The sequence below is a fragment of the Oncorhynchus tshawytscha genome, linkage group LG01 (assembly GCF_018296145.1).
Source record: "Oncorhynchus tshawytscha isolate Ot180627B linkage group LG01, Otsh_v2.0, whole genome shotgun sequence".
Taxonomy (NCBI): domain Eukaryota; kingdom Metazoa; phylum Chordata; class Actinopteri; order Salmoniformes; family Salmonidae; genus Oncorhynchus; species Oncorhynchus tshawytscha.
This window is the reverse complement of record NC_056429.1, coordinates 67,008,925-67,034,921: the sequence shown is the minus strand read 5'-3', so window position 1 is coordinate 67,034,921 and position 25,997 is coordinate 67,008,925. Positions and strand designations below refer to the sequence as shown.

At 40.5% G+C, this 25,997-nt stretch overlaps 1 protein-coding gene across 1 annotated transcript in view; it reads left to right on the top strand.

Moving 5' to 3' along the window:
• Positions 1-25,997, top strand: part of LOC112255337 (pro-neuregulin-3, membrane-bound isoform-like) — a 217,345-nt gene that overhangs the window by 156,094 nt on the left and 35,254 nt on the right. Inside the window, exons 4-5 of the mRNA XM_024428342.1 lie at positions 13,578-13,680; positions 14,376-14,505. Of these exons, the coding sequence (XP_024284110.1) occupies positions 13,578-13,680; positions 14,376-14,505 (233 nt within the window). The remainder of the gene's footprint in view (positions 1-13,577; positions 13,681-14,375; positions 14,506-25,997) is intronic.

The following is a 25,997-nucleotide window of genomic DNA, read 5'->3' as shown; positions in this document are numbered from 1 at the left end:
GTGATAATGGGCCATTCTAAATCGAAGCAAAGTTGACATATTAGTAAAGAAAGTTAATTTGAGAACAGTTTGACAGGTGAAAATATGATTACTTGATGAGAGGCAAGGGACAGCACAATTTTTTTGCTACTTTTTCATATCATCAAAAGCCTATAATCGCATCATTGCAGCCCACATATTTTTTGATTTCTAAGGTTTGTATCATTCACAACTAAAGTTAACAAATAACTCAATCTAGCGTATAGCACCTGTTTCAAATGATCACTTTTACACTCAACATACCATACCTACCTACTCATATGCGCACTAATTCCAGAATGGGAAAAATATTCTTCCTATTTTATTCAGCTAAGTTCAATTATATTCTTCTTACTATAAAATTATATAATGTAGAATAATGACATATCTTGTTAAATGCTAGTTAAATGAACTAGCATATAGCACATACAGTTGAAGTCCGAAATTTACATACACCTCAGCCAAATACATTTAAACTCAGTTTTTCACAATTCCTGACATGTAATCCTAGTAAAAATTCCCTATCATAGGTCAGTTAGGATCACCAATTGATTTTAAGAACGTGATATGTCAGAATAATAGTAGAGAGAAGGATTTTTTCCAGCTTTAATTTCTTTCATCACTTTCCCAGTGGGTCAGAAGTTTACGTATACTCAATTAGTATTTGGTAGCATTGCCTTTAAATTGTTTAACTTGTGTCAAAAGTTTCGGCTAGCCTTCCACAAGCTTCCCACAATAAATTGGGTGAATTTTGTCCCGTTCCTCCTGACAGAGCTGGTGTAACTGAGTCAGGTTTGTAGGCTTCATTCCTCACACGCTTTTTCAGTTCTGCCCACATATTTTCTATGGGATTGAGGTTGGGGCTTTGTGGTGGCCACTCCAATACCTTGACTTTGTTGTCCTTAAGCCATTTTGCCACAACTTTGGAAGTATGCTTGGGGTCATTGTCCATTTGGAAGACCCATTTGCGAACAAGCTTTAAATACCTGACTGATGTCTTGAGATGTTGATTCAATAAATCCACATAATTTTCTCCCTCATGATGCCATCTATTTTGTGAAGTGCACCAGACCCTCCTGCAGCAAAGCACCCCCACAACATGATGCTGCCACCCTCGCGCTTCATGGTTTGGATGAGGTTCTTAGGCTTGCAAGCCTCCCCCGTTTTCCTCCAAAGATAATGATGGTCATTATGGCCAAACAGTTCTGTTTTTGTTTCATCAGACCAGAGGACATTTCTCCAAAAAGTATGATCTTTGTCCCCACGTGCAGTTGTAAACCGTAGTCTGGCTTTTTAATGGCGGTTATGGAACAGTGTCTTCTTCTTTGCAGAGTGGCCTTTCAGGTTTTTGTCAATATAGGACTCATTTTACTGTGGATATAGATACTTTTGTACCTATTTCCTCCAGCATCTTCACAAAGTCCTTTGCTGTTGTTCTGGGATTGATTTGCAATTTCCGCACCAAAGTAGGTACCTCTCTAGGAGACAGAACACGTCTCCTTTCTGAGTGGTATGACGGCTGCGTGGTCCCATGGTGTTTATTCTTGCGTGCTATTGTTTGTACAGATGAACGTGGTACCTTCAGGCATTTGGAAATTGCTCCCAAGGATGAACCAGACTTGTGAAGGTCTACTATTTTTTTTCTGAGGTCTTGGCTGATTTCTTCTGATTTTCCCATGATGTCAATCAAAGAGGCACTGAGTTTGAAGGTAGTCCTTGAAGTACATTCACAGGTACACCTCCAATTGACTCGAATTATGTCAATAAGCCTATCAGAAGCTTCTAAAGCCATGACATAATTTTCTGGAATTTTCCAATCTGTTTAAAGTCACAGTCATGTAAACGTATGTCCCATTGGAATTGTGATACAGTGAATTGTAAGTGAAATAATCTCTCTGTAAACAATTGTTGGAAAAATTACTTGTGTCATGCACAAAGTAGATGTCCTAACTGACTTGCCAAAACTATAGTTTGCTAACAAGAAATTTGTGGAGTGGCTGAAAACTAGTTTTAATGTCTCCAACCTCAGTATATGTAAACTTCTGACTTCAACTGTAGTTAGATGTGCTGTCCCTTGTTGCTGTAGTTAGAATAAATAATGGATTTATTGTGATGATGTATATTATATTGATTTATTACACTTTTTTGTCAATGTTCCAAAGGTGTGCATCAGCAGCTTGTTTACGTGTAGGCCTGGAGATGCTAAATGTGTTTGTTAATTGATGGTCAATTACCGTGAGACCGGCAGTCATTTGCATGGCAATTACCAGCTGACAAAATGTAATGACTGCCACGGCCCTAGTAAGGACTGTATCTAATAACCAGGTATTACATAGCAATATAGGAAAAATGACTAGCATGATTGTTAACAATAATAACAGCAACATAGTTGGTGTAAACATGTTCCCTAATATCATTCAATGAGGCTATACAAATGAGCAACATAAATAGCAAGTATTATACATAGAAATGACACTAGAGGTAACAATAACCAATACTAATAACAACTTCAGCATATAACATAGTAATAGCTACGTAGAGCTATACAAAGCCAAGCTAAACAACAACAACTTACTTTGTAGTCATGCATCCCATGTACATATACCAAAGCACGCCATGGATCTGTCCTGCCAGTGCAACGCTAGCTAGCATCTGGCCAATCAGAGGATGCATGACCAGTGCAAGGCCAGAGTGTGGAGTGCATGGGGGACAGTCTGATTGGCTGGGACCATGAGCTGGAGGTGATGTTGATTCTCTCATGTGATGGGGAGAAAGGGTGAGGATGAGTGAGAGCTAGACTGTGGTGCCGGCCGGACAAATAAACAACACACGCTGGAAAATAGTCCTACAGTGCCCTCGGCAGGGGGATTCTGTAACATTTCCTTTCCAATCTAGTCCACTGCAATGCACTCTACTTAAAGGGGAATTTCACACTGGGGGAATCTAGGGATGTTTTCATCATGTCCGAGACATTTCTAGGACAGTAGGATGTGTTTCACACATAATTGCCCAAGAGGAAGGCAGGTCTGGGCATCAGGCGCTGAATGATACACCCTATAATGAATGGGGGGGCTACATGGTGACATTCAACCATTCATGTCTCAATCGGAATATAGCGAAGAGGGTTCCAAACAAAGAGTTAACGTTAGAAGCTCAGGTAGCTGAGCCGATGCCAGCTCCAAAAAAAGGGCAGATGGCAAATATGGTGCTTACCTAAGTTATTTTTCCTGCAAGCCACCTTGCTAGCAAACTTTAGCGTATCTACTGAAACCCATACTGTGTATTGCTGGCTAACATACTTCTGTGATACAATGGGGGGAAATCTAATTGTTTTTCTGTTTGAAGGGGACAGATATACTGCAGCAAGAGAGAGAGAAAAAAGAATGAGCCAGTTCCAGATGAGAGGATATAAAAAGGGATGCAGAGGAACGGTGTGAGAAACAGAATGAGAGGGGCAGTGACAGCTGAAGGTGGAGAAAGATCTCAGGTAGATGAAAGGGGTGTGCTGCTCCAGGCCCTCCGTCAGTAGGGAGAGTAATAATGTTTGATTTTGTTGGCCAATAAAAAGTATTTGCTTGTCAACACACGTCATTCCCTCAGCAGACTGCTACCTACGTCCACTGTGAGGCTTGCATTCCAACTGGCAGGACTGAAGAAGTGACAGATTGCTTCATTGTGCATTTTCTTCTGTTTGCTTGGTTTGTTTTCTTGATCCTTGCCACGCATATGCAAGGGGCTCAAAGTGATAACTGGGAAGGGAATGTCATGTTGCTCTCTGGACCACAGCTTCACAATGGACACAGGAATGAGGAGACAGCCTGGCGCCTACAGCTCTGCTATTGTAATTTTAATTACAATCCCTCACACTGCATTTGCAAGTCGAATGCTGTCTTAAAAGAGACCATGTGAAGAAAAAGAAAACAGAATTAGTTTGTGTGTGTGCGTGTGCGTGCGTGCTCATGTGCTTGTTTGTGTGAATGTATGTATTGAGGGGGTTATATTCTTTGGTGTGATTCCTGGAGTGAGAGTGAAATATCAGTCTCCTCTGTCATTATCCAGTTAAGGGAAGTTATCTGCAAAATAGAGGAGTTGATACCATCCAAGGCCAAAGTCCCCTGCCCTTTATAACATGACCATCAAAGGCTTCACTGAGTGGAAAACATAAATAGCACTGACTTTTGGACAGTCCTGTACGCGCATTATTTTATTATTTCCTCCCAACTTCTCTACTCCAAGGCATGGCAGGTCAAATAAACCATGTACTCACACTGATGTACTGCAGGAAATGCAAACTTGTAGAGTATTTAAGGTTTAAAAAGGCCTCTAAAGTTTGTAATTTCCACTTTAAAATGTCAGAATTGATTTGCCCTAACAAAATATTTATACCCCCCCCCAAAAAATTATATTTTTTGGCATGAATTAATCAATATAATAATTCACATTTCCTGTTGCTCCAGGATTATTTTCCTGCTGTAGCAATCTGGCTCGAATCTACATCTATATAGGGATGTCACACAAAAGTGTTCTTCCCGTGACTCAAGTCCTTTAATGGCAAGGTGGAGAAGGCTGTCTGTCAGCTGAAACTAGGAACAGCAGGGACTCTGTGATAAAAACGGCATTTTGGGTTATCTGTCTGTTTCACAGTCATAGGGAATGGTGTCAGACACAGTGGAGGGAATCGACACAGATACCAGTTTTACCATTCATATTCGTTCCAATGCATCAGGAGGTATATACATAGTTGTTAGCTACATAGTTATTCCAGCGTAATTGCGTCTTATTAGTAGAATAATGGTCTATAATAATGTCAAAATTGTCATGTGTTTCTCTCATGTTGATTTGATTTGTTTCCAAATGTATAGGCATAAGCTACAGATGTAGGATCTTAATTTGACCTTTGTCACAGCTAAATAAATGTTTACTCCATAATGTTGCTTGATCGGTGGAAGTTCATCTGCACTTCCTGCAGTGCATGAAAATTCTCAGCAACAAAAGAGTGATCAAATTAAGATCTTACATCTGTATGTGATTAAAGGTCTTCGACTTTGTGATTACAGTTCCTGCACAAACTACAGAGGAAGAGTAATATCTTCATATTAAAATAATGCACTGGATCATGTAACAGTATCAGAGTTTTCTGGTGGCACCCAACCACATGCTATACATACAGAGTTTTCTCTAAAAGTCTAAACCGGGGGGGGGGTTTAAGATGGTCATGTTTGGAATCACCAACTCATTCAAGGGTTTTTCTTTATTTTTACTATTTTCTACATTGTAGAAAAATTGTGAAGACATCAAAACTCTGAAATGACACACATGGAATCATGTAGTAACCAAAAGAGTGTTAAACAAACAAGATTTTTCAAAGTAGCCACCTTTTGCCTTGATGACAGCTTTGCACACTCTTGGCATTCTCTCAACCAGCTTCACCTGGAATGCTTTTCCAAAAGTCTTGAAGGAGTTCCCACATATGCTGAACACTTGTTGGCTGCTTTTCCTTCACTCTGCGGTCCAACTCATCCCAAACCATCTCAATTGGGTTGAGGTCAGGTGATTGTGGAGGCCAGGTCATCTGATGCAGCACTCCATCCTGCTGCATCTTGGTCATATAGCCCTTATACAGCCTGGAAGTGTGTTGGGTAATTGTCCTGTTTAAAAACAAATTATAGTCCCACTAAGCACAAACCAGATTGGATTCTCACTGACGGTGAGAATAAATCACTGACAGTGTCACCAGCAAAGCACTCCACACCTCCTCCTCTTCCTTCCACACACGTGTGGAGATCATTCTTTTCACCAACTCTACATCTCACAAAGACACAGTGGTTGGAACCAAAAATCTAAAATTTGGACTCATCAGATCAAAGGGCAGATTTCCACCGGTCTAATGTCCATTGCTCGTGTCTCTTGGCCCAAGTATTTTGCAGCAATTTGACCATGAAGGCCTGATTCACACAGTCTCCTCTAAACAGTTGGTTGAGATGTGTCTTTTACTTGATCTCTGTGAAGCATTCATAAGGGCTGCATTTTCTGAGGCTGGCCACTCTAATGAACTTATCCTTGGCAGCAGAGGTACCTCTGTGTCTTCCTTTCCTGTGTTGGTCCTCATGAGAGCCAGTTTCATCATAGCGCTTGATGGTTTTTGCGACTTTACTTGAAGAAACTTGATTGACTGACCTTCATGTCTTAAAGTAATGATGGACTGTCATTTCTATTTGCTTTTTTGAGCTGTTCTTGCCATAATATGGACTCATTTCTTTTTTACCAAATAGGGCTATGCCTACCTTGTCACAATACAACTGTTGCTACATCTACAACAGGGTTCCTCTCTTCTCATAATTACAGTAAATGTGGTGACGTGATGACTCTGGCTGAGAGACATCAAAACAACAATACTGACCCTGGAAACTACTGGTGGGGGAGGGAGGGAGGGAGCCTAGCTTTCAAGTCTTTTGGCTTCAATATTGATTTTGATAAGATAAAGTAAATGAATGTATTACTGGTTCATGTGTGGCGTGTTCTACAGTTGGCTGTAAAGGCCAATAGAAGCCCGAAGCTCTCCAGGGGCCTCATTTATCAAAGGTACGTTCGCACAAAAAAACTCTCAACCTTGAGTAAGACAGTTTTCCCGCAAAGGTTGGTATTTAGAAATGTTTAACTTGATGGGAAAGTATGTGTATCTCCAGACAAATCTCAAACCATGCGTGCACACAACTTGTAGAAGGCAAGCAAATAGGCTTATTGTTCATTTGGGGAAAATGGGAGGTGTTTGATGCACAGGAATTATAATACAAAAAGTAAAAATAAGTTTTAGTTTATAGACCTAAATCATCATCTACAGGATGTCTCTCCTTTTCTGACATGACTGGCTTCACAAATAGTAGACTACATTTTTTTCAATCATTCATTCAATAGCCAATCATGCTCATAAGTAAATAGGCAGTGAGCCTTGACAGTATGGGTTGGCTACAGTAGGGTTATTCCTGTTTGATATACACTAAAAACAAATGGTTCTACAGTGTATATAGTGCCAAATAAGGGTTATTTGGCTTGTAACCATAGCATAATCCTTTTTGGTGCTTCTATGTAACCTTTTCTTTAAAGAACCATGCTCATACAATTCTAAATGGAACCTGTATGGTGCTCTAAATAACCTTTTCATACGCTTCTATAAAGAACCATAAAAAAATAATTTTATAAAGCACCAAAAAAGGGTTTCGCCATGGTTACAACCATTTTGCGGGCTATATAAAACACTTTTTTTATGGTTCTTATAGAACCTTTATGGAGAATGGCTCTATAAAGAAACTTTCTCAATCTCAAAAGGTTCATTGTAGAACCATACAGGGTTATTCATTCTGGTTTAAAAGCCTTATTATATTGTTAAAAAATTGTTAAAATTATTACTGTGTTTATTAAGAACTTTAATCTGGTATGCTAGCTCGGGAACAGCTGGCGTCCCTGAGGAGAGAATTGAGAACTGCTGATTTAGTCAACTATTCTCAATTGACACATTCCATACGTGAGTCTTTCTCAATACACTGTAACTGGCCATACTCATATATAACATTTAATAACATAACACCCAACATATTAGATAAACTGGAATGACACTCACTCATGGTTGCACAAAAAGAGCTGTGGGCAAACCATTCCCCAAAATATTTGAATGATCCGCCACCCCTACATTATTACTAAAAGAGGACAGAACCCTTTATTGAACTGCAAAGAACCATTGAAGGGCTCAAATAGTTATTTTGGTCAGTATGGTTCCACATAGAACCATCACCCTTCCCCTTGAAGAACCCACATTTTTTTGTGTGTAGGACTGCAATAGCCTAGCCGATCTAATTTCAGATTCTATACCAAGGCAGGACATAGCATTTACTTTTAAATTGTTCAAAAGGACAATCCAGCTTACAGAATGTGCGGCCAATATCTGATTGATTGCCTATAAATGCTTCTGAAGTCAACTATGATTTAGTTTTTCATATGAAAAGAGGCAGCTGACGTTTTTCACCCTTAACAGTAGAACTACTAACACAGTCATTTGGACTGCTCATGAATAAATAAACATTACTCTGCCATTCTTAAAGTCATGCCCCTATCTGTCCCTGACCTTTCCTAAATACGTCTATATAGCACACTGTCATTGTTAGAATCTTAATATCACAAACAGAACTGGAGTTATACCCAGTTTTAGGAGGGCATTTCATATTTTGAATGGTTTTCCCCCATTGCCTTTTCTTATTCTGCTCCTTCTCCTGATAGTTGAAGATGCCATGCCCAGGTGATAATCACACTGATAATTGCCTCACAACTGAACCTAAACTATACCGAAACTACTTTCATACATATAAGATTAAATAAATGAAGTAAATGATGGGAGGGAAAGGGGGAGAATGGGTTGATGAGATGATGAGTGAGGGGAAGCAAACTATGCATAATGATGTTACCACCAATTATAAATGAAGAACAGGATGTGCCATTCGATTGTATTGATCTATTCTCAGGGTACGAAATACGGGGAAGCCAGGGGGTACTCAGCTCCCCTGAATGAGACATTAGTCACCTAAATGCAACAAAAGTAAAACAAACCAAAATATTCTCCTATTTTGTTGAAATGCAGTGGTAAATATGTTTTACAGTGGTAAATATGTTTTACAGTGGTAAATAGGTTTTACAGTGGTAAATATGTTTTACAGTGGTAAATATGTTTTACAGTGGTAAATATGTTTTACAGTGGTAAATATGTTTTACAGTGGTAAATATGTTTTACAGTGGTAAATATGTTTTACAGTGGTAAATATGTTTTACAGTGGTAAATATGTTTTACAGTGGTAAATAGGTTTTACAGTGGTAAATAGGTTTTACAGTGGTAAATATGAAAATAAAAGCTTCCAAATGAAATGAACAACCCCACCTCTCATTTCATGGTTTAAACCATTTAGTTCTGTGTGGCATCACAAACCGCCTCCCTGTCCACAATGCAGTAGTGCTGAATTTTGGCCTCAGCTGAGCTCCTTTCAACTCATAGATTTTCCTTTGAAGGCTACATTCTCGTTTTCGCCATCTGCTTGCCGTGCGCCCTTGATAAAAATAGCCTGACTTTATTCCAATGCATTAGATTTATGTGTTGATTTATCATTGTTTGCTTTTGTCAGTCAGCTGTTCGGAGCGCCCATTGCTTTCTTTTTTTAAGGTGCTCCCGGGTATTGGTGTTCTCTGTGCAGTCCGTGGTCAGAATAAATAGATCATTTATTTATCGTTATTATTTTCTAGCAATATATGTTTTCCTTCCTGGATCAGCTGATAATGGTCGACAATATCACTAGACTACTAGTCTACAGCTAAACACCAATGCACATCCAATCCATCCAATATTAATGAGAGTAGGCCTATAGTTGACTCTTTCGGTTAGAAGCATTTGATTTTGCATTGGCATAGGACTACATTATTTGGGATTTGTGTACTCATGAGAACTGTTTTCGTGGCAAAACATAATGAAATGTTACATAGGCAGTTACAATTACAGTGCATTTTCTGAGATCTCCAAGATCCAAGAATAGTACAGGGTTTAAGTGCAAAGTTCTAATGAATTTGTTATATGCTTAATGGTTACAAAGAACACTGTCATTAATGTAAGGAAATAAAGGTAGTGTTATGTAACACGATCTGTGAAGACAAAAAAGTAGTAAACTCATGAATTATTGACAACTCATGAACTAGGGTGTAAACAAGTTTGATTAAACTTGTGTATTCTGTTGAATGTAGGCTTCCTGCCCTGTGTGTGTTAATCTGTGTGTAAAATTGCCTCGGCTGAGAGGGTAGGCTACCAGCAGTTCTGTAGGCCCTTTTCAGAAAAATGCAATGAAAGTATAGGCAGTGTTACTTTTTTCACCATAACCGCCAAATCAAAGTTTACCAACCTATTATTATTATTTTTTGCTACTACATCACTGTCTACCGGTAGGCCTATTTGAAGTTCATAGTAATAGGCCTACACATTGTAGCCTAGTCTAGTAAATTGACCATGTGTGTTAGGGTGACTATCCCATTTTTCCCGAGAGAGTTTCAGCCCCATTTCAGGTGTCCTGACTTTTCAAGCTACAAAAAAAGTACATTTTGTCAGCAAGACGCATCAATTAATGTAGTCCTAATCAATGGCCCAATGTCATTAGGAACACTTTTTGGTGTTTTGTAAGAGATGACTATTTCCATTCATTAAATGGCAGAAGTGTATATCCATTGCACTGTTTTAATTATTTTGGAACGGACAAACATACACAGGTGGCACACCTTTCGAAGTAATTTGTTTGGCAATCAAATCAAATTTATTTATATAGCCTTTCGTACATCAGCTGATATCTCGAAGTGCTGTACAGAAACCCAGCCTAAAACCCCAAACAGCAAGCAATGCAGGTGTAGAAGCACGGTGGCTAGGAAAAACTCCCTAGAAAGGCCAAAACCTAGGAAGAAACCTAGAGAGGAACCAGGCTATGTGGGGTGGCCAGTCCTCTTCTGGCTGTGCCGGGTGGAGATTATAACAGAACATGGCCAAGATGTTCAAATGTTCATAAATGACCAGCATGGTCGTATAATAATAAGGCAGAACAGTTGAAACTGGAGCAGCAGCATGGTCAGGTGGACTGGGGACAGCAAGGAGTCATCATGTCAGGCAGTCCCAGGGCATGGTCCCAGGGCCCAGGTCAGTTGAAACTGGAGCAGCAGCATGGTCAGGTGGACTGGGGACAGCAACGAGTCACCATGTCAGGTAGTCCTGGGGCATGGTCCTAGGGCTCAGGTCAGTTGAAACTGGAGCAGCAGCACGGCCAGGTGGACTGGGGATAGCAAGGAGTCATCATGTCAGGTAGTCCTGGGGCATGGTCCTAGGGCTCAGGTCCTCCTCCGAGAGAGAGAAAGAGAGAATTAGAGAACGCACACTTAGATTCACACAGGACACCGAATAGGACAGGAGAGGTACTCCAGATATAACAAACTAACCCTAGCCCCCCGACACATAAACTACTGCAGCATAAATACTGGAGGCTGAGACAGGAGGGGTCAGGAGACACTGTGGCCCCACCCGAGGACACCCCCGGACAGGGCCAAACAGGAAGGATATAACCCCACCCACTTTGCCAAAGCACAGCCCCCACACCACTAGAGGGATATCTTCAACCATCAACTTACCATCCTGAGACAAGGCTGAGTATAGCCCACAAAGATCTCCGCCACGGCACAACCCAAGGGGGCGCCAACCCAGACAGGATGACCACATCAGTGAATCAACCCACTCAGGTGACGCACCCCTTCCAGGGACGGCATGAGAGAGCCCCAGTAAGCCAGTGACTCAGCCCCTGTAATAGGGTTAGAGGCAGAGAATCCCAGTGGAAAGAGGGGAACCGGCCAGGCAGAGACAGCAAGGGCGGTTCGTTGCTCCAGAGCCTTTCCGTTCACCTTCCCACTCCTGGGCCAGACTACACTCAATCATATGACCCACTGAAGAGATGAGTCTTCAGTAAAGACTTAAAGGTTGAGACCGAGTTTGCGTCTCTGACATGGGTAGGCAGACCGTTCCATAAAAATGGAGCTCTATAGGAGAAAGCTCTGCCTCCAGCTGTTTGCTTAGAAATTCTAGGGACAATTAGGAGGCCTGCGTCTTGTGACCGTAGCGTACGTGTAGGTATGTACGGCAGGACCAAATCAGAGAGATAGGTAGGAGCAAGCCCATGTAATGCTTTGTAGGTTAGCAGTAAAACCTTGAAATCAGCCCTTGCTTTGACAGGAAGCCAGTGTAGAGAGGCTAGCACTGGAGTAATATGATCAAATTTTTTGGTTCTAGTCAGGATTCTAGCAGCCGTATTTAGCACCAACTGAAGTTTATTTAGTGCTTTATCCGGGTAGCCGGAAAGTAGAGCATTGCAGTAGTCTAACCTAGAAGTGACAAAAGCATGGATTAATTTTTCTGCATCATTTTTGGACAGAAAGTTTCTGATTTTTGCAATGTTACGTAGATGGAAAAAAGCTGTCCTTGAAATGGTCTTGAAATGGTCAATCAGATGAAAGCATCATGACTAATGAAAAATGAACACAACCAGTGTGTTATAAATGATGTCTTCATTATAATCACGGTGTAATTCACACTCTGTCTATTCTAATTATAATCTCAAAGTGGCATGTACTCTATATCAGACCACCAAATCCAAGCAGTCTTATCAGTCTATTCTGGCCCACTTGAAGTACATAGTGAAAGACGAATGGACATAGTCCAAGACAAATGGATGCAGATTCTGTGTTAGCGTTGCAACAAAATCTGAATGAAAATAACTCAGATGGTGGGGGAAGAAATGAATCATGACATTTCTGATGATTTTTCTTCTGATTCTGAGCCTCAGCCTAAACCTTCATGGCCTAAATGCAAAAAAATCCAGAAAAGCGCACACCGAGCAGGTGCCCGTGGTACCAAATGAAACGGTGAGACAGGAGACAGCACTGTTTGGATAGAGCAAGCCGGTGACAATGCTACAGGCTGATTATCAGCACAAAATGTCATCACTTAGAGAGCAGACCTTACATCTGAAGCAAAAAACATCAGCAATGCACTCACCAGCTTTCGCTGTTTATGTGACATGAACATGCTCCAACTGATGCAATTCTGTGAAGACCCACACCATGTGAGCACAAGCTGACAATAATCAAAAATATTTTACTGCTGTCATATAGACACATATATATATAGTACAGTACATTCATTATAATGCTGTTATAGTTTTGGTTCTGATTTTCACAATTTATGAAGGACACTTGGCTCTTATAATGAGGTTTAATCTAATGATGTTCATTTGTCCACTCGTCTTGCTGACCGTGAGTCTTGGTGGTTGAGGTATTTTTTAAATTTTGTCATTATAAAAATAAGCTGTTACCATGTTCCAAGACATATGCTTTCTGTTTCATAGTTGTAACAAAGGCACTCCACTAATATAATTTATTGAACACATGAATTGTGGTGTTTTGTGTTTTTACATATATTTTTTTTTACATATAGCCTACAGTAACATAAACTAATGAAAATGCTTCATGTTGTTTGAAATATATATATTTTTCGTATTCTAATATTACCTAAGACCTTCATAAACACAACCAAATTACTATTTTTGCAATAGCTTATATGAAATTACACTGTTAGCATGTTGCAATTAGAATGACAGCTCATGAGCTTTATGGGGGGTTCCTCGAGGCCCAGCGGCTCTAGTGTTAATGATGACCATTACAGCTATAACTCTTATCTTCTGTAATCAGACATGGCTACATTACTACTAGCATCTATTACAAGGCTTTGCATCCGATGATATGACGTTGTTAAGAATAACTGGGGGGTAGTTTGGGTTTGTAAAGTGGCATTTGAAAATAAGACATTGTTATTACAGCGAGCTACGGGCCGCCATGTTTTATTCTCTGTGATCATCTGTTCCTTAACTTCTCCCCCAGTTTTTCCTATTTTGTGCTCTTTGTTCCTCTGTCAATGGCAGCTCTTCCTCTTCTCTTCATTTCAACAGAGAGCAAGGAGGTGTACAAGAGACAAGTGCTGTCAATCACCTGCATCACCGTGGGGATCAGTGTTCTGGGCATTCTCTGTATGGCTCTCTACTGTCGGAACAAGTGGGTGGACACGAGCACCCATAGGGTCGGATTTCAGTTCATACACCTAAACCCATAGCACACACCACAGGCATTTGGCTATTGATCTAGCTTCAGCTGCCACTCCATGTCAAAGAGCCTACCGTAAGAGTCCGGATTCACAATTGTATCCCTCCAATTAACATTAATACATGTACATCATTTTAAGGAACCGATAAGGAAAGAAAGCTCTTGACAATTTGTTTTATTGTGTTGGTATGGGCCCTGCACACAATATTTGTCTATGTATGTTTTACATCCTGTTAACGCCTGAAAGCACCTGTCTAGAATGTATATCCTTTATATATTCATCCAGCACGCTGGGCCAAACATCAAAGCTGTAATGGCAAACTGTCATTCATGGTATATGGAGCAGAAAGCCCTCTGATAAATTGCATTGTAATTTTATAGGGTCTGTAATATAATGATGTGAGTGAGTGAGCAGCCTGACAACAAGATAATCGGATAAAACCATGATCTAGTGCCATTTGGAAGGAATCTATAATGGAGTTACAGCACAGGAACCTATCAACTCCATCAGAGCCGCTAAATTTACACTTCTTCACTGCAATGACTAGGGGTGAAGAGGCACAGAGTGGGGCTGAGGGTTAAAGGTCAAGGCAATGCCGTGATTTAGTTAACATGCCACGTATATGTACTCCCCCTCGCCCCCTCAGGAGACGCAGAGAAAAACTCCAGGCCCACTTGAAAGAGAGTTGCAGCCTCAAAAACTACAGCGGCAACGCCTCTGCTTTGGAGTTGTCCAAATCGAGCCTGAGGCCTGACATGGGCCTGCAGCTGCAGAATGTGAGTATGCTGAGGGGATTCTCCTCTTCCTCTGCATCCTTCATGTATCTAGTGTGACTGATCATGCTGTCGGCTTACATCTCATAACCCAGTTATGCAGAGTGTCTTTTTCCTGCAGAACTGTTGGAGATATGTTGTTCGCTCAGGGCTGCAGCAGCAAGCAGTCTTTGAAGTTTGGCATGCTAAACAACTGTCTATTCCACCCCTTCCACCCAACCCAAACTGTTCAGAGTTAGCGCTGTTAGCAGAGAAGTCTTTCAGAGAACACTGCGCAGTCATTTGGGACCCTAGGCTGTGTATTGTTGTCATTCATCATCCGCTAAATAGCCTCTGTCTACAGATTTATGTCCAATATTCCAATCTGTGCTGTTTTCATGCAAACACCGCGTTCATTTGAAGATCAGTCGAAGTTAGTGCCTGTGCACGGGAGAAAGATGGGGATGTCTGGGTAGCACACACCACTCCATAGATCTGCTCCATTCAGACTCACCATCAACTAAGTCCTGAGGATATGGCTCTCAAGGTTTCTTATAGATCTAGCCACTAATGAAGGCATCGTTTTAATGTGATACACGTAGTGTTGCAAAAACAGGGTATATTACTGAAAACCTAAGTTTACCAGTAAACTACCAGAATTTCTGTAACTTTCAAGGAATTTTATAAGAAGACATCTATTGGCCTTTTGGGGTACTTCAGATTATCACAGATGTCTGTAATTATTGCTGGCCCTCTGTGTGGCCTTATAACATGTAAAATACATTATATGAAATCATTAAATAAGATGATTTTAAAATAGAAAAATGTAATGACAAAGCTGTAAAACATCATCCTTAATAAACTATCAACTTAGTGAATACCATTGGTGTTTGATATGAGGGTTTCAGCATGAAACTGTATTTTAACATTGTATTTTTTGACACACTTATTTATTTGACTATGTCAATAAGTATTTATTGTCAATGTTTTCGCATCAAACTGGTGGCATTTGTGAAAAAAGTCAATAGTTGGACTTGTTGCAGAGTTGATTGAAAATAATGCCATTGTTGATTAGATGCATTTTTTGGTATCAATTATGCTATTTTCTCTTGAACTATATGGTGTGTCTACTAGAAACTCATGAACAATATGGACACAGATGTAGAAAATGAATACAATATATGAATATAGATTTATATTCAAGTTATTCAAGAATAAATTACAAAAGCTACCATAGATTGCCATAGATTTTCTGTTAATTACCTAAATTACCAAAGATGTTGGTAACTTATATACTCAACATTCCACGCATGTAACTTGTACACATATGACGTATCTCGTCACAGAATTTAGGTATCACTATATTACCTTGGGCTTCAAGTCGATACTATTGTTATTTGTTTTAATAACAGAGTTTGGCTGTTCCACTTTCCATGCATCTTCTGAGACTGTTTTCTTTCCAATGGAATCTATTGGGAAATGATGCTGATGCAGGCTATTTGTTTCATGCACATATTCATATCGATTTGTGTCTGCAAGATATCGGTTACCAGGATTTCACAACATCTCTGGGGGGGATCAGTGATAGTAGCACACACGCAGACAGACACACACACCTCGACCCGCCCTCCCAACCCCCTACTTCCTGTCAAATGATACAATTGCTCTAGCGTCTCGCAGTCAGATTTGAAAACAATTGCAATACCACCCTTTTCTCCCTACCTGCAGCAACACTCTGTGGAGGTACTACGCTAAATGATGGCTCACTCTCTCCCCCAGAATCCCTCAGGCTACAGCAGTCTGCTAGGGTGAAAGAAAACAATTAAATGTGTTCCTGACAACGTCTTCGCAAAATCATAAAAGCTGTTTCTGCTCTGGGTGGTCGCAGCTGAAACCCGCTGGCGGATGGTGGCCACTATCTCCCCTAGATTAAAACATCTATTACACTAACACGCTCCCCGCTGTGCCATAACAGTCAACGCCGCGCGTGCCACATCTATTACATGTTGCATTACTCCTCTCTTTATTGAGATTAATACCTGGGTTGATTTCATGAAACAGTGCTGATGTATTGGGCTCTGTGCAAAGTCTCTGATTGGTTCTTAAAAAGAGCAAAACTACTGGACTGACTGCAGGACACATCTGCTACCAGTGTCTGGTACTCTTTTATCCATTAGATTAGTTCTAGAGAAAAAAATATTGGTATTAGATGAGCAGTCTTGGGTATAGACTGTCCTCATTTTGGTCTGAAGTCCAAAGGATTGACAGTATATTTGTTATGAGTACTGCATTCATGGGGTTTCCCTCAGTAAATTTAAAGTGATACTTTGGGATTTTGACAAAGAAGCCCATTATCTATTCCCCCAGATGAGTCAGATGAGTTAGACTTCTGGATACCATTTTTATGTCTCTGCGTCCAGTATTAAGAACATTAGAGGTAGTTTTGCAAGCCAATGCTAACTAGTGTTAGCACAATATCTGGTAGTCTACAGGAACAGATAGCATGCTAGCTGTTCCCATAGACTTGTAGACAATGCACTAACGCTAGTTAGTAATTGAGTTCATGCTAATTAGCAACTTCCTTCAATCTGCACAGAGACATAAAAATGGTATTTTGGTCTGACATTTTCCACAAATTCTGACTCTGGGGTGGTAGATAAAGCCAAAATCCTGAAGTACCCCTTTAATAAAAATGCATTTTTAAGCATGGACTTTTTCACATATGAAAAAGTGGGGGAGGGGTGGCTATTTATCTAAGATCTTCTCTTATGGCATCATGCTCTCTTAGCATTTCTGTCCCTAAAATATGTGAGCTGTTGGTTATAAAAGTGTCCGTAAGCCAAAATATGCATATGCATTTATTGCTGCGGTCTACCGCCACTCAGCATTTTCGGCGTAGGCTGTTGGTAGTATTTCTGATTATTTAAAATCCTTTCTGGTATCTGAAATGGTTGTGTTAGGAGATTTAAATCTTGATACACATGCCTTAGTTCAGTTTAAAAATATCTGTCTTGAGTTCAACTTGACTCAGCTGACAATGAAACCAACTCAGATGAATATAAAAAACTCCTCATTGATTGAACTTATCCTGACTAACCGTCCCCATGAGTATTTGGCGAGTGGTGTTTCTGCAAACAATAACAGAGACCACTGCCCTATTGCTTGCATTAGAGATACCAAATTGAAAATCTGTGACCCTCGTAAAATTGTGATTTTTGCTCTTCAAATTCACTCCACAGGTGCTCCTTCATGATGCATATTATTCAGATCTTTTTTCTACTAGATGCGTACCAGACCCTGTTTTGGCACTTACATTTTTCTGCTCATTTTTACCTCTATTGATGATAAACATACCCCTTCCAAGCGACTCAGAGCCAAAAAGCAAATGATCCCATGGTACTCTCCTGTACTCTCAGGCATCCTCTTGACAAGAAATCTAGCCTGGGCGAAGGTTAGACAAACTGTCTCGTTAGCTTATTGGCAGCCATTTAGGTAATTGAGAAATAGATGCACTGCCTTGCTTCAATAGGCCAAATCAAACTACATTCTTAGCGCTATGACAGATTATGTTAGTGATCCCTCTAAATTCTGGAAAACCATGAATTAGTTGAAGTGGGGTAATTCCTCTACTTCCTTGCCTAAGTAGTTTTAGACTCCTGCATCATTATTGAAAAAGTCAAGATTTGTGATTATTTTAATCATAATTTATCTCAGCTGGTTTCCTATTTAAAATAAATGGTGGTCATACTGTTCTTGGCCAGTCAGTTGACTGTTCTTCCCACGTACAGCCTCCAGTTGCCTCGATGGCTGATCAGTCAACCTCACGTGACATGGGAAATAAAAGTAAGGGTTTTTAATTTTGGTAACTAACAGAAACAGCTGTTCTCGCTGCCTTATTAGCTATTGACAGCAAGAAGTCATTAGGGGCTGACAATTTGGACCCGTCTTTGCTTAAGTATGCAGCACCCCTCAACGCTGGCTCAGTAACACACATTTTGTATTTAACTTCATTATCAAGAAATATTCCAAAAGTGCAGAAAGCAGCTTTTGTACTACCACTCCATACGTGTGGGGATTGTAGTGATCTTGATAATTACAGTGCATTCGGAAAAGAATTCAGACCCCTTGACCTTCTCCACATTTGGTTATGTTACAGCCTGTTTCTAAAATGGATAAAAGTATTTTATTTCCTCATCAATTTACACACAATACCCCATAATGAAAAGGTGAAAAAAGTTCAATTATTTTGAAAATGTATAAACAATGTAATTGAAATAGCTATTTATATAACTACAGTGCCTTGCGAAAGTATTCGGCCCCCTTGAACTTTGCGACCTTTTGCCACATTTCAGGCTTCAAACATAAAGATATAAAACTGTATTTTTTTGTGAAGAATCAACAACAAGTGGGACACAATCATGAAGTGGAACGACATTTATTGGATATTTCAAACTTTTTTAACAAATCAAAAACTGAAAAATTGGGCGTGCAAAATTATTCAGCCCCCTTAAGTTAATACTTTGTAGCGCCACCTTTTGCTGCGATTACAGCTGTAAGTCGCTTGGGGTATGTCTCTATCAGTTTTGCACATCGAGAGACTGAAATTCTTTCCCATTCCTCCTTGCAAAACAGCTCGAGCTCAGTGAGGTTGGATGGAGAGCATTTGTGAACAGCAGTTTTCAGTTCTTTCCACAGATTCTCGATTGGATTCAGGTCTGGACTTTGACTTGGCCATTCTAACATCTGGATATGTTTATTTTTGAACCATTCCATTGTAGATTTTGCTTTATGTTTTGGATCATTGTCTTGTTGGAAGACAAATCTCCGTCCCAGTCTCAGGTCTTTTGCAGACTCCATCAGGTTTTCTTCCAGAATGGTCCTGTATTTGGCTCCATCCATCTTCCCATCAATTTTAACCATCTTCCCTGTCCCTGCTGAAGAAAAGCAGGCCCAAACCATGATGCTGCCACCACCATGTTTGACAGTGGGGATGGTGTGTTCAGGGTGATGAGCTGTGTTGCTTTTACCCCGAACATAACGTTTTGCATTGTTGCCAAAAAGTTAAATTTTGGTTTCAACTGACCAGAGCACCTTCTTCCACATGTTTGGTGTGTCTCCCAGGTGGCTTGTGGCAAACTTTAAACGACACTTTTTATGGATATCTTTAAGAAATGGCTTTCTTCTTGACACTCTTCCATAAAGGCCAGATTTGTGCAATATACGACTGATTGTTGTCCTATGGACAGAGTCTCCCACCTCAGCTGTAGATCTCTGCAGTTCATCCAGAGTGATCATGGGCCTCTTGGCTGCATCTCTGATCAGTCTTCTCCTTGTATGAGCTGAAAGTTTAGAGGGACGGCCAGGTCTTGGTAGATTTGCAGTGGTCTGATACTCCTTCCATTTCAATATTATCGCTTGCACAGTGCTCCTTGGGATGTTTAAAGCTTGGGAAATCTTTTTGTATCCAAATCCGGCTTTAAACTTCTTCACAACAGTATCTCGTACCTGCCTGGTGTGTTCCTTGTTCTTCATGATGCTCTCTGCGCTTTTAACGGACCTCTGAGGCTATCACAGTGCAGGTGCATTCATACGGAGATTTGATTACACACAGGTGGATTGTATTTATCATCATTATTCATTTAGGTCAACATTGGATCATTCAGAGATCCTCACTGAACTTCTGGAGAGAGTTTGCTGCACTGAAAGTAAAGGGGCTGAATAATTTTGCACGCCCAATTTTTCAGTTTTTGATTTGTTAAAAAAGTTTGAAATATCCAATAAATGTCGTTCCACTTCATGATTGTGTCCCACTTGTTGTTGATTCTTCACAAAAAAATACAGTTTTATATCTTTATGTTTGAAGACTGAAATGTGGCAAAAGGTCGCAAAGTTCAAGGGGGCCGAATACTTTCGCAAGGCACTGTATTCAGACCCTTTTCTTTGAGACTCAAAATTAGAGGTCAGGTGTATCATGTTTCAATTTATCATTCTTGAGATATTTCGACAACATGATTGGAGTTCAGCTGTGGTAAATTCAATTGATATGACATGATTTGGAAAGGCACACACAAGCCATGAGGTCGAAGGAATTGTCCTTAGATCTCCAAGACAGGATTGTGTCGAGACACAGATCTGGGGAAAGATACCAAAAACATTATGCAGCATTGAAGGTCCCCAAGAAAATCCTGGCCGCCAGCTGGCCGCCAGGCCAAACTGAGCAATCGGGGGAGAAGGGCCTTGGTCAGGGAGGTGACCAAGAACCCGATGATCATTCTGACAGACGGTGAAGCATGGTGGCGGCAGTGTCATGCTGTGGGGATGTTTTTCAGTGGCAGGGACTAGGAGACCAGTCAGGATCAAGGGAAAGATAAACAGAGCAAAGTACAGAGAGATCCTTGATGAAAACCTGCTCCAGAGCTCTCAGAACCTCAGACTGGGGTGAAGGTTCACCTTCCAACTGGACAACGACCCTGAGCACACAGCGAAGAAAACACAGGAGTGGCTTCGGGACAAGTCTCTGAATGTCCTTGAGTGGCCCAGCCAGACCCCGAACTTGAACCCAATCGAACATCTCTGGACAGACCTGCAAATAGCTGTGCAGCGAAGCTCCATCCAACCTGACAGAGCTTGAGATGAAGGGAGAATAATGGGAGAAACTCCCCAAATGCAGGTGTGCCAAGATTGTAGCGTCATACCCATTAACAAGTGAAGCTGTAATCGCTGCCATAGTGTCACGACATCCGCCGAAGTTGGTCCCTCTCCTTGTTCGGGCGACGTTTGGCGGTCGAAGTCACCGACTTTAGCCATCGCCGATCCACTTTTCATTTTCCATTGGTTTTGTCTTGTCTTCCATCACTCCTGGTTCCAATTCCATCAATTACATGTTGTGTATTTAACCCTCTGTTCCCCCCATGTCCTTGTCTGTAATTGTTTGTTGTAATGCTTGTGCACGGTATGCTGGTATTTACCAGGTTTTGTTTAACCCATTATTTATTATTATTCTGTTTACAGTGGTTTATGGTTGTTAAACACAACTGTTGAAATCAGTTTCCGCACTCCTGTGTCTGACTTCTCTGCCACCAGTAGCATCGCATTACACATAGGTGCTTCAACAGAGTACAAAAAAATCTGTTTTTGCTTTGTCATTATGGGGTTTTGTCTGTAGATGAATGAGGGAATAAAATAATTTTATCAATTTTAGAATAAGGCTGTAATGTAACAAAATGTTGAAAAAGTCAAGGGGTTTAAATATTTTCCCAATGCACTGTATCTATCCATTTCTAGGCTCCCTTGTCTTGCAAAAATACTTGAATCATTGGTCAACAAACAGATACGTTATTTTCTATCTGTAAATAGTATTCTTAATGTTAATCAATCCAGATTCAAACCTAAACATAGCACCTGCCATATCATATCAAATTTTATTTGTCACATACACATGGTTAGCAGATGTTAATGCGAGTGTAGCTAATGCTTGTGCTTCTAGTTCCGACAATGCAGTAATAACCAACAAGTAATCAAACCTAACAATTGCACAACAACTACCTTATACACACAGTCCAAAGGAATGAAAGAATATATACATAAAAATATATGAATGAGTGATGGTAGAGAACGACATAGGCAAGATGCAGTAGATGGTATCGAGTACAGTATATACATATGAGATGAGTAATGTAGGGTATGTAAACATATAAAAGTGGCATTGTTTAAAGTAGCGATACATGTATTACATCAAGATGGCAAGATGCAGTAGATGGTATAGAGTACAGTATATACATATGAGATGAGTAATGTAGGGTATGTAAACATTCTATGAAGTGGCATTGTTTAAAGTGGCTGGTGATACATTTTTTACATACATTTTTACATTATTAAAGTGGCTGGAGTTGACTCAGTATGTTTGCAGCAGCCACTCAATGTTAGTGGTGGCTGTTTAACAGTCTGATGGCCTTGAGATAGAAGCTGTTTTTCAGTCTCTCGGTCCCTGCTTTGATGCACCTGTACTGACCTCGCCTTCTGGATGATAACGGGGTGAACAGGCAGTGGCTCGGGTGGTTGTTGTCCTTGATGATCTTTTTGGCCTTTCTGTGACATCGGGTGGTGTACGTGTCCTGGAGGGCAGGTAGTTTGCCCCCGGTGATGGGTAAGTTTGGTTGTGCAGACCTCATTACCCTCTGGAGAGCCTTACGGTTGTGGGTGGAGCAGTTGCCGTACTGTAGGATGATACAGCCCGATTGGATGCTCTCGATTGTGCATCTATAAAGGTTTGTGAGTGCTTTTGGTGACAAACCACATTTCTTCATCCTACTGAGGTTGAAGAGGTGCTGCTGCGCCTTCTTCACCACACTGTCTGTGTGGGTGGACCAGTTGCACAGAGTGGGGTTGATTGTGAAATACTGCATCCAGTTTGCTGAGTAGAGGTTTGGAAGCTATTTTGTAGATGACAATGCCAAAGTCGAGGATCGGTAGGATAATCAGTTTTACTAGGGTAAGTTTGGTGGCGTGAGTGAAGAAGTCTTTGTTGCAAAATAGATAGCCGATTCTAGATTTGATTTTGGATTGGAAATGTTGAATATGATTTTAAAAGCATGCATTTGGTTTTACTAGCGTTTAAGAGCAGTTGGAGGCCACGGAAGGAGTGTTGTATGGCATTGAAGCTCGTTTGGAGGTTAGTTAGCATAGTCTCCAAGGAAGGGCCAGAAGTATACAGAATGGTGTCGTCTGCGTAGAGGTGGATCAGGGAATCGCCCGCAGCAAGAGAAACATCATTGATGTATACAGAGAAAAGAGTCGGCCCGAGAATTGAACTCTGTGGTACCCCCATAGAGACTGCCAGAGGTCCGGACAACATGCCCTCCGATTTGACACACTGAACTCTGTCTGCAAAGTAGTTGGTGAACCAGGCAAGGCAGTCATTAGAAAAACCAAGGATATTGAGTCTGCCGATAAAAATACGGTGGTTGACAGAGTCGAAAGCCTTGGCCAGGTGAAGACGGCTGCACAGTACAGTCTTTTATCGATGGTGGTTATGATATCGTTTAGTACCTTTAGCGTGGCTGAGGTACACACGTGACCGGCTCGGAAACCGGATTGCACAGCGGAGAAGGTACGGAGGGATTCGAAATGGTCAGTGATCTGTTTATTAACTTGGCTTTCGAAGACTTTAGATAGGCAGGGCAGGATGGATATAGGTTTGTAACAGTTTGGGTCTAGGGTGTCTCCCCCTTTGAAGAGGGGGATGACCGCGGCAGCTTTCTAATCTTTAGGGTTCTCGGATGATACGAAAGAGAGGTTGAACAGGCTGGTAATAAGGGTTGCTGTCACACCCTGACCATAGTTTTCTTTGTATGTTTCTATGTTTTGGTTGGTCAGGGTGTGAGCTGAGTGGGCATTCTATGTTACACGTCTAGTTTGTCTATTTCTATGTCTGGCCTGATATGGTTCTCAATCAGAGGCAGGTGTCAGAGGCATTGTCTCTGATTGGGAACCGTATTTAGGTAGCCTGGGTTTCACTGTGTGTTTGTGGGTGATTGTTCCTGTCTCTGTGTTTTGCACCAGATAGGGCTGTTTTGGTTTTCCACGTTTGTTGTTTTGTAGTGTTCGTGTATATCCTTTTTGTTATTAAACATGAATCAGTATAATCACGCCGCATTTTGGTCCGCTTCTCCTTCACAACAGGAAGACCGTTACAGTTGCAACAATGGCGGCGGATAGTTTTAGAAAGAGAGGGTCCAGATCGTCTATCCTAGCTGATTTGTACGGGTCCAGGTTTTGCAGCTCTTTCAGAGCATCTGCTGAGGGAACATACTGTATATAACATACTAATCAGGGGAAATGAGAACCAGGGGTGTGTAATAAGACAAGACAGTCCGGGGTTGATGATAATGAATCCCGTTCAGTGAAGCCTAGAAAACTGGTGACTTAGACCTCTGGAACTGGTGAACAGAATGTGCAACAGTTCTGGGGAGAGCCGTGACAACACCACTACGGCCATACCATGTTTGTTGTAAAATATATTGCAAATGCCTTAGATCAGGTATTCCCGTCTGGGGTACGCCAAATAAAAATGTGATTCACATTTAAAAAATATATATATTATAAAAAAATATATATTCACATTTTCAAACAGTCCATTTAAATTTTCCGATGGGACTATACGTTTGGGTGAGGTTTTTTCTCACCTGAGTAGCCTCATTTCACTGCCAAAAGTAAAATGATACCATCTAGTGTTCTGTGAAATAACAACACAATGTCAAATATAGGTAGCCTAGTCAAATAATTAACATCCAATCACATTAACCGTTACTCTCTCGCGGGAATTCCACTAACGGTCCGTATGTAGCCAAACGTAGCTAATGCTCATTCCGTTTGCTCAGAAAAAATGGATAAATGGTTACCAGCAGCACTACACCTGCACCTGTCAACGACACAAGTTCTGCTTCCATGAGCACATCCAATGCTAGCATCAGTAATTCTACATTTGTTGTTAGCCCAGCTAGCATGGACACTGACTGTTGTGAATCTGATGCAGCCCAAAGAGCTACTGCCCCCTTACTCGGGAAAGCACCGAACAACAGACAGGAACGTTGGACCATCAAAGAGGCGCAAATATGATTAGAACTACATTGATTTGGGGTTCACGTATATTGGGAGTAGTGCCTTTCCTCAGCCATAGTGTGTTATATGCAATTTTTAATGAACAAATAAATAATAATTTATAATAAATAATGGATATTAAACATGTAGGCAAATTTTAGTGTCTTATATCGGTTGATTTTTGTTAATCAAAATTCTTGTTAATCTAATTGCACTGTCTGATTTACAGTAGCTATTACAGCAAAAGCATGCCATGCGATTGTTTGAGGAAGGCGCCCCACTTCAAAATATTTTTCCACTGACACAGGTTTCATAAATTCACAAATGGCGATTAAATATTTACTTACTTTTTGAAAACCTTCCTCTGATTTGTCATCCAAAGGGTCCCAGCTATAACATATAGTGTCATTTTGTTCGATAAAATCCTTCTTTATAACCCAAAAAGTCAGTTGAGTGTGCGCCATCGATTTGAGTAATCCACTCGTTCAACAGGGAGAGAAATTAATCCGAAAATCTACCCTTAAACTTTGTTTCAACAAGTCAAAATATGTTTCTATGTAGTCCTCAGATACCCTAAAATGTAATCAAAATCAAATATTTCTTATGGAAAGACGTATGTTCAATAAGAATCCGATTTTAGCAAGTGTGTCCTTTCATGGTCTCTCTCAAAAAAAATATCCAGTTGGTTATTCTTTGGATTTTCTCTTACCATATCTATTGTGTTATATTCGCCAACATTATTTTAACCATTCTACAAACTTCAAAGTGTGTTCTTTCCAATGTTACCAATTACATGCAAATAAATCAAATGTATTTGATTATTATTATTCATTTAAATTGATTTAAATAACCCTTCTTAAATCAGCTGATATCTTAAAGTGCTGTACATAAACCCAGCCTAAAACTCCAAACAGCAA